This window comes from Entelurus aequoreus, linkage group LG24, assembly GCF_033978785.1.
Source record: "Entelurus aequoreus isolate RoL-2023_Sb linkage group LG24, RoL_Eaeq_v1.1, whole genome shotgun sequence".
NCBI classification, from domain to species: Eukaryota; Metazoa; Chordata; class Actinopteri; order Syngnathiformes; family Syngnathidae; genus Entelurus; species Entelurus aequoreus.
The window spans coordinates 26632405-26647353 of NC_084754.1; the positions used below are offsets into that span (position 1 = coordinate 26632405).

General features: G+C 38.1%; 1 protein-coding gene across 1 annotated transcript; it reads right to left on the reverse strand.

Moving 5' to 3' along the window:
* Positions 1 to 853: 853 nt before the first annotated feature.
* On the reverse strand, positions 854 to 14514 carry bbs2 (Bardet-Biedl syndrome 2). Its single transcript, XM_062035448.1, has 18 exons — positions 14384 to 14514; positions 13837 to 13972; positions 13508 to 13735; positions 13285 to 13410; positions 13084 to 13146; positions 9266 to 9343; positions 8991 to 9095; positions 8741 to 8827; positions 8515 to 8650; positions 8261 to 8400; positions 7017 to 7137; positions 6724 to 6895; positions 5546 to 5675; positions 5336 to 5455; positions 4634 to 4771; positions 4452 to 4564; positions 2593 to 2741; positions 854 to 2508 (listed from the first exon to the last, which is right to left on the reverse strand). The coding sequence occupies exons 2-18, from the start codon at positions 13951 to 13953 to the stop codon at positions 2402 to 2404; spliced, it is 2130 nt and encodes a 709-aa protein (XP_061891432.1). The 5' UTR covers positions 13954 to 13972; positions 14384 to 14514; the 3' UTR covers positions 854 to 2401.
* Positions 14515 to 14949: the final 435 nt, after the last annotated feature.

Genomic DNA, 14949 nt, shown 5'->3' on the forward strand with positions numbered 1-14949 from the left:
TGCTCGAATCAATGGTCACGGGAGAATTAACGTGAAGTACTTGAAGGCAGCGTCATACTCAACCACGTGGCCAAATTTTGAAGGATCAGCCCTCGATAGGTGGGCGATACTTCTAAGTTTGGTATCGACCTGATACCAGTTTTATCATGAGTATAATCAGAACACAGGACAAAGGTTCAAAGCAAACATGTTGTTGTATGTAAATATATCAATAACCTATGAAAGTGCAACAATATTAACAGAATGGTGCTGTATAAATTGTGCACAAATAAATAAACAGACAAAATTATTATTAGTATGAGTTTGTAAACTGTTTTAAAATGTAACAATATCAACGACGTGAACAGCACAACCAAAATCTGCAGATGTAAAAAATGTATGTAAAAGGGACAAGCGGTAGGAAATGGATGGATGGATGATACCACGGCAGTATCATACAATACTGATACCACTACTATCGGCACTGGCAATCTTTGGATCGATACAGCCTTGAACGAGACTGATACTGGGGGTTAGAATGTTTAGGAAGAAAATAAAGATGGAGTCTGGGGGAAAATGACAAAAATAAATGCACATTTTGAGGTATTGTTGGAATTGTTCTAAAGACCCAACTTTGCTAGTCTTTTTTTTAAATTGAAACTTTTATTAGTAGATTGCACAGTGAAGTACCTATTCCGTACAATTGACCACTAAATGGTAACACCCGAATAAGTTTTTCAACTTGTTTAAGTCGGGGTCCACTTAAATTGATTCATGATACAGATATATACTATCATCATAATACAGTCATCACACAAGATAATCATCAGAGTATATATATTGAATTATTTACAATCATCTTATTCTTATTTTGTTCATGACCTCCATGTTTAAGATCTGACACAAAGAATGCACTCGCAATGGGCCTCGTTCATTTATGCTTCTCATTTCCTTGAGGGAACATTTAAGTGCTGTGCATCTTTAGGCGGGACTGAAGCACATGTGGCACCTATACGATCCAGCCTAGCGGGTGCACAGATGTTTTAAATTAAACATCAACAGAATGGAAATGTCTCTGATGCATGTCTGTATGGCCTTCTGATGTGTTTATTAAACATCAACAGAATGGAAATGTCTGATGCATGTCTGTATGGCGTGCTGATGCGTTCTACACATTATTTGATATGAATGTAGTTTCTCAATAAGTGTCATTGGGACAGTGTGTAGATTTTAGGAAGCCGGGCTGCTCACTGCAGCTGTGCCACATGTGATGCCCAGATGTTTCATAAACCGAAGGGGGATCTAGTCAGGAAGGAGACCGTGACCCTCCCGCTTTGCTTAATCCTATTTCACAAACCCAGACACAGCTGAGTGAGCCAGATCTTTGGGAAAAACAAACAACCAAAGTCAAAGAACAAACTTAAAACATTGGTTACATTTAATCATAGATTCTGCCACCATACAAGACAATAAAAACATATCTATAAAAATAGAAAATACATTGGTCATATGTGAGTCATGTATGTTGTTTTCTTTGGCTACTCACACACATTGTGCTAAAGTGCTAACAAACACACACACTACAGACACACTGTCTGACAGTCATACATAACTAAACCACACGGTCCAGTGTAAGAATGGGGGCTGCCCTGCTTCTTGCTCTCCTCAAAATGTTACTGAGTCAGCAGCAGTCAAAGCTGCTTTTTACTGCACGCTCATGGACTTTGTAGCATGTGTCGGCATTTCTGTGACCTGGCACAAAAAAATCAATTGTAACTGCTGAGTTCATCAGACATGTATATTCCATCATAATTAATTATCATTGCAAAAACACAATGTGTATGACGTGACAAAAAAAAAAAAATTGCACGTGACTGCTGGTTCATATTGTTAACGAATGCTATGAACTACTGAAATATAATAAACACTGTGCAAATATGGCCACCAAAGGCTGTAAGCAGTGTAAGGGTGTTTTTGAGCAACGTAATGATACACTTTTTAAGTGTGATCTTGGAAATACAAGGGTGAGATCATATCCTTTATGTAAATATGTTTAATGTTAAGTATAATATGAATAAAAGCTCCCTTCTTCCTTTTTTGCAATGCAGAAAACATAAATATAAACTTTTAGTGACAGCATCTTTTCGAAACACGGCTGCGTTATAACGGCTAAACTCTCTTACACAAACTATTCTTGGTTCAAGTAAATATTTACACTACAAGCACAAGAACTCTACTCATCTGTCATAGATGGACCTCAGCAATCTAACCTTTTTCAAGAACTGTGAATGTACAGTATTAGTCGGAATATGCGCCCAATGTTGCTTTTGCAGGCAATCCCAAAATAGTTTGTATTTTCATCCTTCTGAGGAAGTAGAATGAAAAAGGTGATCATCTATCTCTGCCGTCCTCTGCTCCAACTTCAGGAGGAAGCCACACCTGCTCTCATGACCCTTAAGAGTGTGTTGACGTTATTGCTCTTGATCGCGTCCCGACATGCTGAGATCACTTGGTTCTTGGCTTTACCCACTGGGAAGAAACATAAATGGAAACAGACACATGAGTGAGTAAATCTAACAAACAGGTACTCCAATAACCGTACAAGCGACCTACCTCGGAGTCGACCCGCTCGCTGGATAGCCTGGTTGACAGACTTGAGACAGGCCAGCAAGGCATTGTGGTTATTAGAGCGAATCTTATACTCGTTGACAAGATCTCTGTTTAGATTGTACAGCTCTCGGTAGCGCTTCTTCATAGATGTCCTGCAAAAAACAGAGGCCCAAAGTCAGAGTGGGAATTAGGAGAAAGATACGTCCATGGTGTCCCACAACATAAGTATTTCATTCAGTTATTACTACACATTTTATGAACAGCACTGCATTATAAAACAACCTACTTGATAATGTTTATTAACAGGTTAATTTTTTTTCATTACAGAAGCATCAAAAATCTACATGTGAAAGACCTTGCTACTATATATTTTTGTATAAAAGGGGGTAATATGGCTGTAATGATTAGTCAATGTTGTCAATATTGATAATCATAATACAATAAAAATGTGTTGACGGAGATTTGTTATTGTCAATGCCTCGCCTAATAGCATTTTATTTAATACATACTATTGACTCCTTGTTTGCTCAAACACTTGTTTATTTTTTAAAATGGAAACAGGAAATAATTGAAATATTTAATTGACATTGTTAGACGGTTGTCCTGTTTTACCACCCCATAATTGTAGGGAAAAATATTGCAAGAAAAAATCATAAAATGATTCAACGATGTTGTATATTTCAAAGCAAAAAGTATCAGTATTAGCAATGGTATCACCAATACTACCCCTATAACTATTTGGTATGGTAGTATTTGTAGTATCGCTCAGTTTTTTAAAATCTAATAATATATGTTCATGTTTACACTTTTATTCTTTGTGGTAAATAATAGCAGATGAAGCAGGATATCAATGTTTTGATTATGATCAGTATTGTTGATAATCTTTATGTAAAAAATGGCATGTAGCTTAATATTCCTAACTGACAGTACTGGATAAAAACTATTTTACTTCAGTAAGTGTATTTAATTTAATTTAATAGTTTGTACTAATTTTTTGTAAGTAAATCTGTACTGCAACTGTAGAATTTCCCCATTGTGGAATGAATAAATGTCTATCCTATACTTTAAATTTATTTTGTTTAATGGCATTCTTGCACTTTAAACCTTTAAATTATATTTCACTGTGGTAATATATCGGTACTTTTTGGAGTACATTAAAAAACATAAGCCCCTAAGTACTTAATGTTTCTTTGGTTACTATTTACTATATTAGATTTTGAAAATGAGTTAAACAAGTGTGTGAATGTGAGTGTGAATGTTGTCTGTCTATCTGTGTTGGCCCTGCAATGCTGTGGCGACTTGTCCAGGGTGTACCCCGCCTTCCGCCCGATTGTTGCGGTAGAAAATGGATGGATGGATGGAAGTACAAATGATCACATAGTTCAGTTTATTTCGAACATGCATACAATACAATTACAATGTAATGCATCAGATATTTCCGTTACAGTCAGTTGAGGTCTTGGATTTACATTTTTTCACAATTTTGATTATGTCCTCTTTTTTCACACCTTCGAGGAACATTGAGTTGGGATTTCTGTCTATAGTGTCATTTAAGTCCTCAACTGACTCAGGATCTGAAATCTTTTCCTCCAGATTTTGTCAAATGTTTACAAAGTACGTATTAAAGCTTTCAACTACTTCGTTCATTTTGTCATTTTCCACATTTCCATCTGAGAAGTATTTAGGGTAATCCTTCTTAGCACCATTTTTAATAATGCTATTTAGGATGCCCCATGTTGCTCTTATGTAGTTGTAAGAAATAATTGATAGAGTAGTTAACTAATGAAAAAAATTATCGCAGACTAGTTGACTATTAATAATCGTTAGTTGCAGCCCTTAATGTAAGAATGTTTAAAACTCACATGTCACCCATCAAGCGAGCGTCCTCCGCTTGCACCAGCATATTTTTGATGTAGTTGGAGTGGTCGGCCATTTCTGCAGTTAATTTTTGATGGACAGTGTGGAACTCATCCACCTAAAGGATAAATGTCGAAAAAGGTAACTAAAGGCCACATTTACTGTTGAGCAAACTCAAAGTCCAAACCTCAGTGAGTGTAGTCTGAAGCTCCTCAAAGTAAGTCGGGAAGTCTGCCTCGGCTGACAGTTCTTCTATCGCCAGGAAAGACGCCAGTGATTGGACCAGATCCCCTGCTAGGTCAATATCATCTGTTCCCAGAGTAATCTGATTGGATAAATCATTACTTGTGTTTGTTTAACAATGGACAACACATGGTTCAAAGTGGTTATTATTCTGCTTTATAACCTGAGGGCATTCAATCAATCGCAACTGGACTGTTTGGTTAGTCTTGGAAGACGTATCGCCTTTCATCCGAGTAGACTTTATCAGTTCGTGCTCATAGACTTAGATTGGTCAGATCTAATATTGTGGCTGGTGCCAAACTCCCAAACCCTCAATGTTTATACTCCAAAAATTTCTCACTACAAAAGGGCGAAACCATCCTTGCCCGGGCACACCCTCCTGGTTTTTAGACTAGATCCGACCAATCTAAGTCTATGAGCACGAACAGATGAAGTCTACTCGGATGAAAGGCGATATGTCTTCCAAGACTAACCAAACAGTCCAGTTGTAATTGATTGAATGACCAGAGATTACAATAACTTGGATTAATGAGAACATTCATAGACTCTGCTTTATAATGTTTAGCGGTATTGATTATCTTCTTCGGCTATTCAAAGTTTAAACAAACGTGTCACATCAATGTCATTGTTGGTGTCTGGTGTCTACCTGTCCATTACTGGCCATGCTGATAGATAGCAGTCCGCCTGTCCTCAGGGAACTGAAAGTAACATCAGGACTATCTACGCCCTCCGAAAGCAGAAAGTTTTGGTTCAACCACATTGCAACCTACACACACACACGGAAGTAAAATATGCCCAAGTGAGTTGAGACAACACAGTTGCTTCAACGCTGCTCTCAAAGACTCGTCCCACATACCCGCTGCGGTCGGTCGTTGATGGAGAAAGTCACTCTTCCAGTAGGAGGAGGACCTGAGGGGTCAGTCATGATGTCATACATGGAGAAACGAGGCAGCTGTCGAGTGATTTCAAACACGTGGAACTGGGTGCTGTGTAAGAAGGAAGATATTAAAAACAACTCCCACTTCACTTACATTGTCTTTATAATTAATAACGCCATATAAGGATGTTATGCAATGGAATGTTGTATAGTACAGTATACAGTATATCAAGGGTGTTCCGATTCAACTTTTTCACTTCCGATACCAATATTAGCGCCTCGAGTAGTAGCTAATACCAAAATTAATCCGACACAATATCAGCAGGAATCGTAGTACTGTGTATACTTAAATCATTTTGTAGTGTGGAATGTTAAAAAAGGTTTGCTCAAGTGAAATTAGTCAGAGATCAATGGCAGATTTATGATTTTGAAGTGGAGTTTTAATTTGTTTTTTAGTGACACCTAGTGCTCACAATAATGTATAACATTGAATGACGCATACTGTACATATTAGTTAATGGACACTTTCTAATACACTTCTGCTTTGGAGACTTTGTACGTGTAAGAAATATGCAACTATAATTATTTGATACCTGTTTATTTTGACAAATGTGGTGTTTTAGACTGCAATATTGTTCAGTTAGGACACTTATTACATATGTCTAGCTTGTGTGCTATTGTGTGTATTGCTGTTATGTAGCTGCTCGCTCCTTCTGTAAACTGTTAACTGGATGTTCAGCTTTGTACAAGTAAACACACTGCAGGACTGCTTGTGTCAGAGATTCTACATGCAAGTCGATATCATTCGATATTTGTTTTTTTGTTGATATCGGACCGACAACCCTGGTATATATCCTCTGAGTTTGTTTTTATTTGGAGTGCTACTGGGATAGGCTTCAGCCCCCTACTACCCCGAAAGGAACAAGCGGTAGAAAATGGACGAATGGATGATTTCTTTGGTCGGAGAGACAAATTGTTGTGTAAAAACAAATGTCCACTGCAGAGAATGCTGGCTCTATGCAGTATTATGTATTGTATTTACATTTATACACAGCTATATAATAATAACTATTTAACAAAAAATTGTCCTCCACACTAGTATTTACTGTAGTACAATGGAAGTGGATGTTATGATTGCGTGTAATAAGGCATGTTACCTTGTTCTGCCCCCGACAAAGGCCTTGATGTGCAGATCTACTGGTATATCTTTTGGAGGGATAATGGGTATTTTAACACAACCTGACAGGTTCTGGACACTGGGGTGAACAACATGGCTCTCGCCCTTAAAAATGCTCTCTGCAAAAATAAGCACTGCTCGGATGATGGTTTCTGGAAAAGATATGTGAAGGATTCAAACATATGATATTAGTATGTTTAGTCAAACAGCAGCCAGTCTGAAAATATACACTCTTTCTTAGGTCTACTACAGTGAAGTGCTACAAGATGATACCATTTGGAGTTGTGATGCTCAGCTCCACGTGGGCTTTCTGGAACTCGGTTTCCGCTCTCACTGAAAGTGCTGTTTGGAGCTGAGTATTGGCAGGAATACCGTCTGCGCCGTCTGACCCACCCTGAAAAAAACAAGACAGCTTGTGTGCATCATTCCCTTGACAATTAAGAGCTGGGTGTCTTCATCTCAAAGAATACACACTGTGTTACAAATTACCATGCAACTGACAAATCAGTAGGATGGAAGTTTGGACCTACAAGTGATGGATGAGAACTGAAATTCCTTCATTCTGCATTGTGTATAGATGTATGTATTCTAAATGGATGTATGTATGTTATTTTGACCTCTTTCATGATGGACAACTACCATGTTCTAATGTCATTGTTGAGATTAAAAGAAAACCTTGATTACACAAAACTGTAAGAGACAAATTGATAATTTTGAACATCGTGCAGGATTTTCATTTTAACATCACATTATATACAGCAGGGCTATTTAACTGGCAGCCCAGGAGGCAAATCTGGCACCATGCAAGCCCCTGAGTTCATTTCTAAACATGTGAGACAAACACTTTTTTAGCAAATTCCTAAAAACACTCGAGTGCTCCTGTTGTACTGAGGAACTTGGACCACTGTAAACACATTGGCAGATCCTTGCATTGACATTTTAACCTTGCTAGCAAACATAGAACACTGGGCTCCAAACATGTGATTTATGTAACTGAGGTGTTCTTCAAAGAACCTCTTTAAATCGTCTCCTGTTTGGCAGTTACAATTTGTCGTAATGTAATTTATGTTACCAAGGTGTTGCTGTAGCTTGTTTACCTCAGATGCAGCCAGAACTAATTTGTTTAACTTCTTTAGTTATATTAGTCATGGTAGTAGGTTCTATTTTACTAATAGTAGGTTATATCTTAGGTCCTCTTGTTTTTCATCATTTGGACTTTTCAACAAGCTCAGTTAAAAAAACTCTTAAAGACATTAAAGTGCTGTCAAAGTACTGACATAGCTAGCTTTTTTGTGGAAAGTCCTTAAAAACAGCAAAGCGCTCCTGTAACTCTGACAAAATAAATAAACCAAAATCAATGTCCACTGTCAAGGATGCTGGTTCTCCGAAATACACAAAAAAGGACTAATAGTAAAGGGAGATGTGGTTCTTAGCGGTCTAGGAATGTGGCCCCCAAAACTATTCAGTAAAATATCAGTGATATACAGTAACAGTCGTATTAAATAGAGACTGTTTACCTCAGTATTCTCTTCATAGTTGCGTAGCTCCAGCAGCAGGTTCTGTTTGCGACGGCTGAGCTCCCGAACGAGGTCCTGTTCAGCACCAGAGTCCATGAGATTCCCTTTCAGGTCTTTACCGGCAGGCAGGTAGCCACGAACTACAATATACAGTGCATGCCACAGCTGCATTACTGATACACTTCAAGTTTAAAAGGGATTGCTCACTCAGTCTCAGTGTCCCTCCAGAGGGCATTGACAAACATACAGCACACCTTCTCCTTCGACCGACGCGCAGATAAGTTGTTTCTGTCCATCCAACCTGTAGTCTCCCTCCACCACTCCAGCCACAGACGAGGAGAAGTTGTCTCTGAAAATAACTTCGCCCGTACGTTCACTTCGAGCATCAATCTGCATTAAAACAACAGGCTGGGGTTACTTAACAAAGGATGCATTGTTGAGACCTAAAAATTTGTGAAGAGGTCTGTGCTGCATGTTGACCTTTCCATTGGACCAGCCGGTGATCAGCTCCACAACCCCGTCAGCGTTCAAGTCAAAGGCATGGATGCTCATAGCATGATTTTTAGACTATGTTGGCAAAGAAAACATTCATTTGAGAAGTACTATAAAAATGGTTTAGTATAATTAGAATACTGGTGACAACAAAGAAAAGCACTGTATTGTCCACATACTGTATAATTAGTTTTGCCTGTACAAAGCTACATGATGATCCGATAGTTTGGTAAAATACCTTGATCCTCCAGTAGCGAGCATTGCGATCGTACACTCCCACCGTGCCGTTAGCCAAAGCGTAACCAAACCTGCTACTGTGCATATGACACAGTGATGTTACGGTCTATGGGGGAAAAGAACCAGAAAGAATACAATTACTCCACCTGCAAACCCCAACAGCTATGATAATAAACATATGATTAAATTAATGCCATTTCAACATTAGCGTTGTAGCTTTCTCAGTTTTGTATTGATACAATACATTATTGTGATTGTCAAATAGAGTGCACTTACCTCGTTTTCAGTCATCTCAGACACAAGTTCATCCTCTTTGAAAACCCTGATGTCAAAATCTTCTGATCCAACCAGAAGCTACAAAAAAAACATAATTTTGCTTAAAAATATCAAAATCCCTTTAAAATTATATTTATTGCTCGGGCACCGTGTGTGTGTGTCGACAGACCTGCTATATTAAACAAAATTAAATTGATGATATCTGGTCAAACAAACCCTATGCACGGACATGTCAGTGCTATTGATCTTCTGTTCTTTTCATGCTATGCATCTGCAAGGAGCCTTGGAGTCATTTTTGACGGCTTACTTAAGATTGACATAGAAATTAGCTTTGTTGTTAAATCTAGCTTCTTTCAGCTACGACTCCTTGCAAAAAAATGTAAGTACCTTCCACAGGTTGAATTCCAAAGAGCTATTCGTGCATTTGTAAATCTCACACCTACAGTGGAACCTTGATTTACCAACCCCTCTATATGCAAACTTTTTGGTTTATGAACTTTTAGAATTAAACAAAAGTGCCTCCGTGTGCAAACCATGTCTTAGTGCACAAACAATTCATTCATTCATTTTATGTCCCACTGCCAGCCATTTTGTGTTTGCTCATAATGAAGAGACTGAGGAAGCCCACTTCCTACCCCAGCAAGTTTTACATTTTGATTTGGACAGAATTTTCTGGAAAAAGATGCTAAAGCGGATTTATTTCAGAGCTACCTCTCATTCAGCGGTGCCTCTTTTAAGCGGACACATACACGACTCCTTGCTTATTTGTGATTATTTTAAGATGATTACCAGATCCTAGGGCTGGACGATGTGGAAAAAAAAAAGTATCATCCGATCTCAATTAACATCAAAATGTCTTACATTGTTTTTAACAGGCCAGTTTTAAAGCATCTGTACTAAAAAACACATCAACTAGGAATTAGTTCAACATTGCATTAATGTTGTAAGTAAATGAAAAGAAAACTGAATTTAAGAAAGCACAATAAAATAATGTTCCAATGAATTTGAGTTTACATGTTTTAAGTAAAAAAAGCACACACAAGGATGCATCAGTTATTATTTCAACACTGGTGGTCCATCTATAGTATTAGAAGCTGTAAAGTTATCATTAACTTGCCAATGAAGATCAGCGGTTACATCCGTAACTTCCTAGCATTGGCAGGAGAAACACAGTGTTTTACACACAGCTTTTAGACGACAAGTAGTCATCAAATTTGCAAAAAAACATTTCATCTGACATGTAGAAGTCATTTGGGAACTGCCCGGCTCTGTATTTTGGAGTTAGTTTCATAGTTTGAGGTGGCCGCGTGTTAATGAAGCAGGCACAAAGCTGGCCCGGGAAGGATGCATTGCTCCCAGAGTGCTGGAAACTGGGTACTTGAGTGGTGCAGGTGAGTGATTGTCAAGTACACGGTCCCCATAAACATGAGTTCCCCTTTTCCTCTCAATGACAACATCTCAGTCACATTATGCCTATTTCCGCGACTTTCGCATTTAGATTCTGTTTTTGCGAACATTGATTCCGTCCGTGATTCCAAAGATGCAAAAATATTTTATTCTGTTGGCCTCCGCGTACCTTGTAAACGGAAGTGGGGCGGTAAAAGGTTTTTTGATTGATTGATTGAAACTTTTATTAGTAGATTGCACAGTGCAGTACATATTCCGTACAATTGACCACTAAATGGTAACACCCGAATAAGTTTTTCAACTTGTTTAAGTCGGGGTCAACTCCGATTGGCTGTTCCGCCATGCTTTTTATGCTTTGCATTGCAGTTGCGCGTGTCATAGTTACGATGGTCAGCTGGACCCCAATTAGGAATTAGTACCAAAAAATACCAGTACATCACTAGTACTGTATATCACATAATATTGTGTTGAACGTTTACAAACCTTACCTGAAATATGGACTCTTGTCAAGGCTGGAACCCATTATTCATATTTACATTGTTTCTTAAGGAGAAATTTGCTTCACTATACATATTTTTTGATTGATGAACTTTGTTCAACAATTAATTAAGTTTGTAAATCAGGGTTCCACTATAATTCTTTGTATGTAAGCCTAGATCAGGGCTCTGTCCAACGACTGTAGCCCATCTTTGAACAAAAACTAAGCGACGTAATCACATTACCGATTTCCCCTCCCCTCACTGGCTCCCAGTTACTTTTAGAATCTAATCTAAAATTGTTGTTAGAGTTCTTAAGTGCTTTCCGTATCTGACTGAGCTACCGCAGCACCTTTTTTTTTTTTTGTCAGAATCAGAATAGTTTTTATTGCCATTGTTTGAGAACAGGTTCACAAACTAGGATTTTTTCTTGGTGCAATTGTGCAACATAAAACACATACAACACAGAATAAGTACCGGGTAATAAAATTAGCTGTAACTGAGCTATCAGATCTTGTTATTATTCATGTGCCTGATGGCCGAGGGGAAAAAACTGTTCAGGTGGGAGGTGTGGGTCTGCCTGAGGGGAGAATAGTTTGTGTCCAGGGTGAGAAGAGTCAGCTGTGATCTGACCCACATGCCTCCTGGTCCTGGAGGAGAACAGGTCTTGGAGGAATGGGAGCTTGCAGCCAATGACCTTCTCAGAAACCTTGAGGTCTTCAGACCAGCTCCTCCTAGTTGTGCCCAAAGCCAAGCTCAAAACCAGAGGTGATAGAGCATTAGCAGATCCTAAACCAGAGATATTCAACTAAATTGTTTTAGAAAGCCACATTTTCAGAAATCTAAGGACCAGGTGGGCTGGATTTCTCTCTTTATTTTTAGTCTTTTTTCATTTATTCTGTAGAACCGGCGTCCTCTATAGTAGACTTTCGATTTTGGTCCATTTGTATTGTCAGAGTTACAGGACAGCGCTGCTGTTTTTAAAGACCTTTTGCAAAATATTTAGTTAAAGATCATCTAGCCATATGACAGCAATCTAGTGTTTTTAAGAATCTGCTATAAAAAATTTTATGTTTTTTTACAAGTTTTTTTTAACTAAACTCGCAGGCCATCCGTTGAATAGCCTGAATGATGAACAAGGGAGGCTCAAAATGGACCCTTGAGGAAAACTACTAGTATAAACAAACGACTACTTATTGCATCTGAAGTAAACAAGCTACAGCAACACATTAGTTACATAAATCACATTACAGGAAAAAATGTAACTGCCAAAAAGGAGAGGACTTAAAGAGGAACGCCTCAGTAATGTAAATCACAAGTTTGGACACCAGTGTTCTATGTTTCCTGGCAAGGTTAAAATGTCAATGCAAGGATCTGCCAATTTGTATGTTTATTGTCTATGCGACAGGAGCACTCTAGTGTTTTTAGAAATTTGAGGAAAAAATGTTTGCCTCACAAGTTTTGAAGTTGAACTCGGGGACCGGTATGGTGTCATTTGGCCTTGTCCTATTAGATCTTTCCAGTCTCCGTGCCAGTTTAAATCCTGACTAAAAACATACTTTCCCCCTTGCGTTCAAATTCAGTTAGGAAGGATATTTTAGTCATTTATTATTTTAGATATTGTATTTATTTATTGTAATGTATTATTTATATTTTATTTAGTATTATTTTGTGTGCTTCTTTTAAGATACAATTGCTATTATAGTATTGTATTCATCCCGCTGTGTTAAAATGTACATTTTATTTTGTTTTTCACTATTTTTTATTTGTTTTGGTCAACTGCAGTTGTTTTTAAATGTAGTATGTGAATAAAACAGAACTGGACTGTCTTGTTAAAAGAGAGCCACTACAAACGTGTTGGAGGCTTGCATGTTGATGAAAATCGGGCAAAGCGAGACAAGCTCACTTTGTGAAACTGAAAAGATCTTATCTTACCTCATTTTTGCCATCTCCAGTAAAGTCACAAAGCACAAGCGATCTCACATTATCTCCAGTGACCTTGGGAAAACGTAGCATACATTCCAGAATAAATTTTAAATTAATTTTTTGAATGTCGATAAAAGAATATGTCAATTGTTTAACAAAGTCAATTTAAAAAATAGAGATATATCTAAAATGTTTTAAATCGGTTCTTACAGTCCAGAAGAGGTCATTGCCCTGAGAGTCAAAGCCTTGTATGGCGCAGTTGCCTCCGATGATGGAAAGAGGATTGGGTATGTCCCCAAGCTTCCCCAGCACTATTGCATTCGCCCCATCGGACACCTACACACGCAAAAGGACAATGTGAATGATTAGAAAAATCAACAAGTTGTGAAAAATGACAACCATAGGACTATTTCTTTAAGATTTAATTACTCACCTCTTTGTAGAATATGTCTGCATTGTCATGGACATCATAGGCCAGCAGGTTGGTCTGCGATCCCACCAGCAGTTTGTCACCGGTGGAGTTTGGGCCCAGAGTACCTGCAGTCAGACATGTGACTGCCTGGTTGATGTTGAGCAAAGAGATGTCCGAATCATGCGTGCTTTGGCTCAGTCGGTGAGATGTTGGTCTTTGAGCGCGGGTGTGAGGGTTGTGGATAAAAACCTTGTACAAAACATCACAAAAACCGGTTTAGATTGAATGAAAATATAATGTTTAATAACAAAATACTCTCAAGAAACAGGGGAAATGTGTTAAGTGGTCACCTTTCCTGCTTGTGTGGCTGCAGTGAGGCATGGATGGACCCCATCAAATTTCCCTATAGTCACCATGCGTGGGTTTATTTTATGGCTCAGATTAAGCGTAAATATAGGGACCAACATGATGCATATATGCTCCTTCCTAAACAAATGACGCAAAAAATATGACTTTGATAACAAACCAAATACATTACAATCTCATAGCACAGCATGTTAGCAAGTGACAATGCATGATTTTGCAGCACTAATTTAATTACGAGATTGGAGTTCTGTTGCCTAGCAACAAAAAGTGTCACGCCAAAGCTCGTTCAGATAGCGGTAATCTCCTGTAGTTTGGGCAACAACAATCCTACTTAAATAGTAACCAGAATGCAATACATATGTTTTTGCATGATACAAAACTGCATCGATACCATGTACAATAACAACTAGTCACAGCTAATAACAGTAACATTTGCCTTCAGTGGTTTAAGAAGCTAGCATAGCGAGCTAACGCGAACGACGCTAACTAAAAACTACGAGTTAAAAAAAGAAAATAAGAGCACATACATACCGGCCCTCCAGATGTGTAACAAAATCTAAATCATATAACAACGTTTTGTAAATTAATGAGGGATTCGGTACTATTGAAGACGACACTGAAAGGAAGATAATTGTACAAGATTTTCTCAGCCACTTCCGGTTTGTTTTTCCAAAATAAAAGTTGAAAATTACAAGTGGCGCATGGAGGTAAAAACACCAGCAGGGGGATGTATGTAAAATGCTGTTTATTGGTAGAAAAGTCATTTGAAAGCAATCAGGCTCATGTTATTATTGGCATATTTATTCTTGATGTTGACAAAAACGTATTTTTTTATAAATACATGTTAAACTCAGGTCACCCCTTGTATAAAATTCTATAACATTTTATAACGTTAAAGTTTTTGTTTTTTTTACTTTCATATGGCATGGAGACATATATCACATATTCCATTTTTCGGTTGAACAATAAACTCACAACTTTAGTGATAGTTAAAAGTGTTTTTCCTCCAAGTGTTTGTCTGGTATTTGAAGCCGGGACTTCTACCCCTACACCAGGGTGTCCGAAATGCAGCCAAAAGGTCATTATTGGTCCACTGC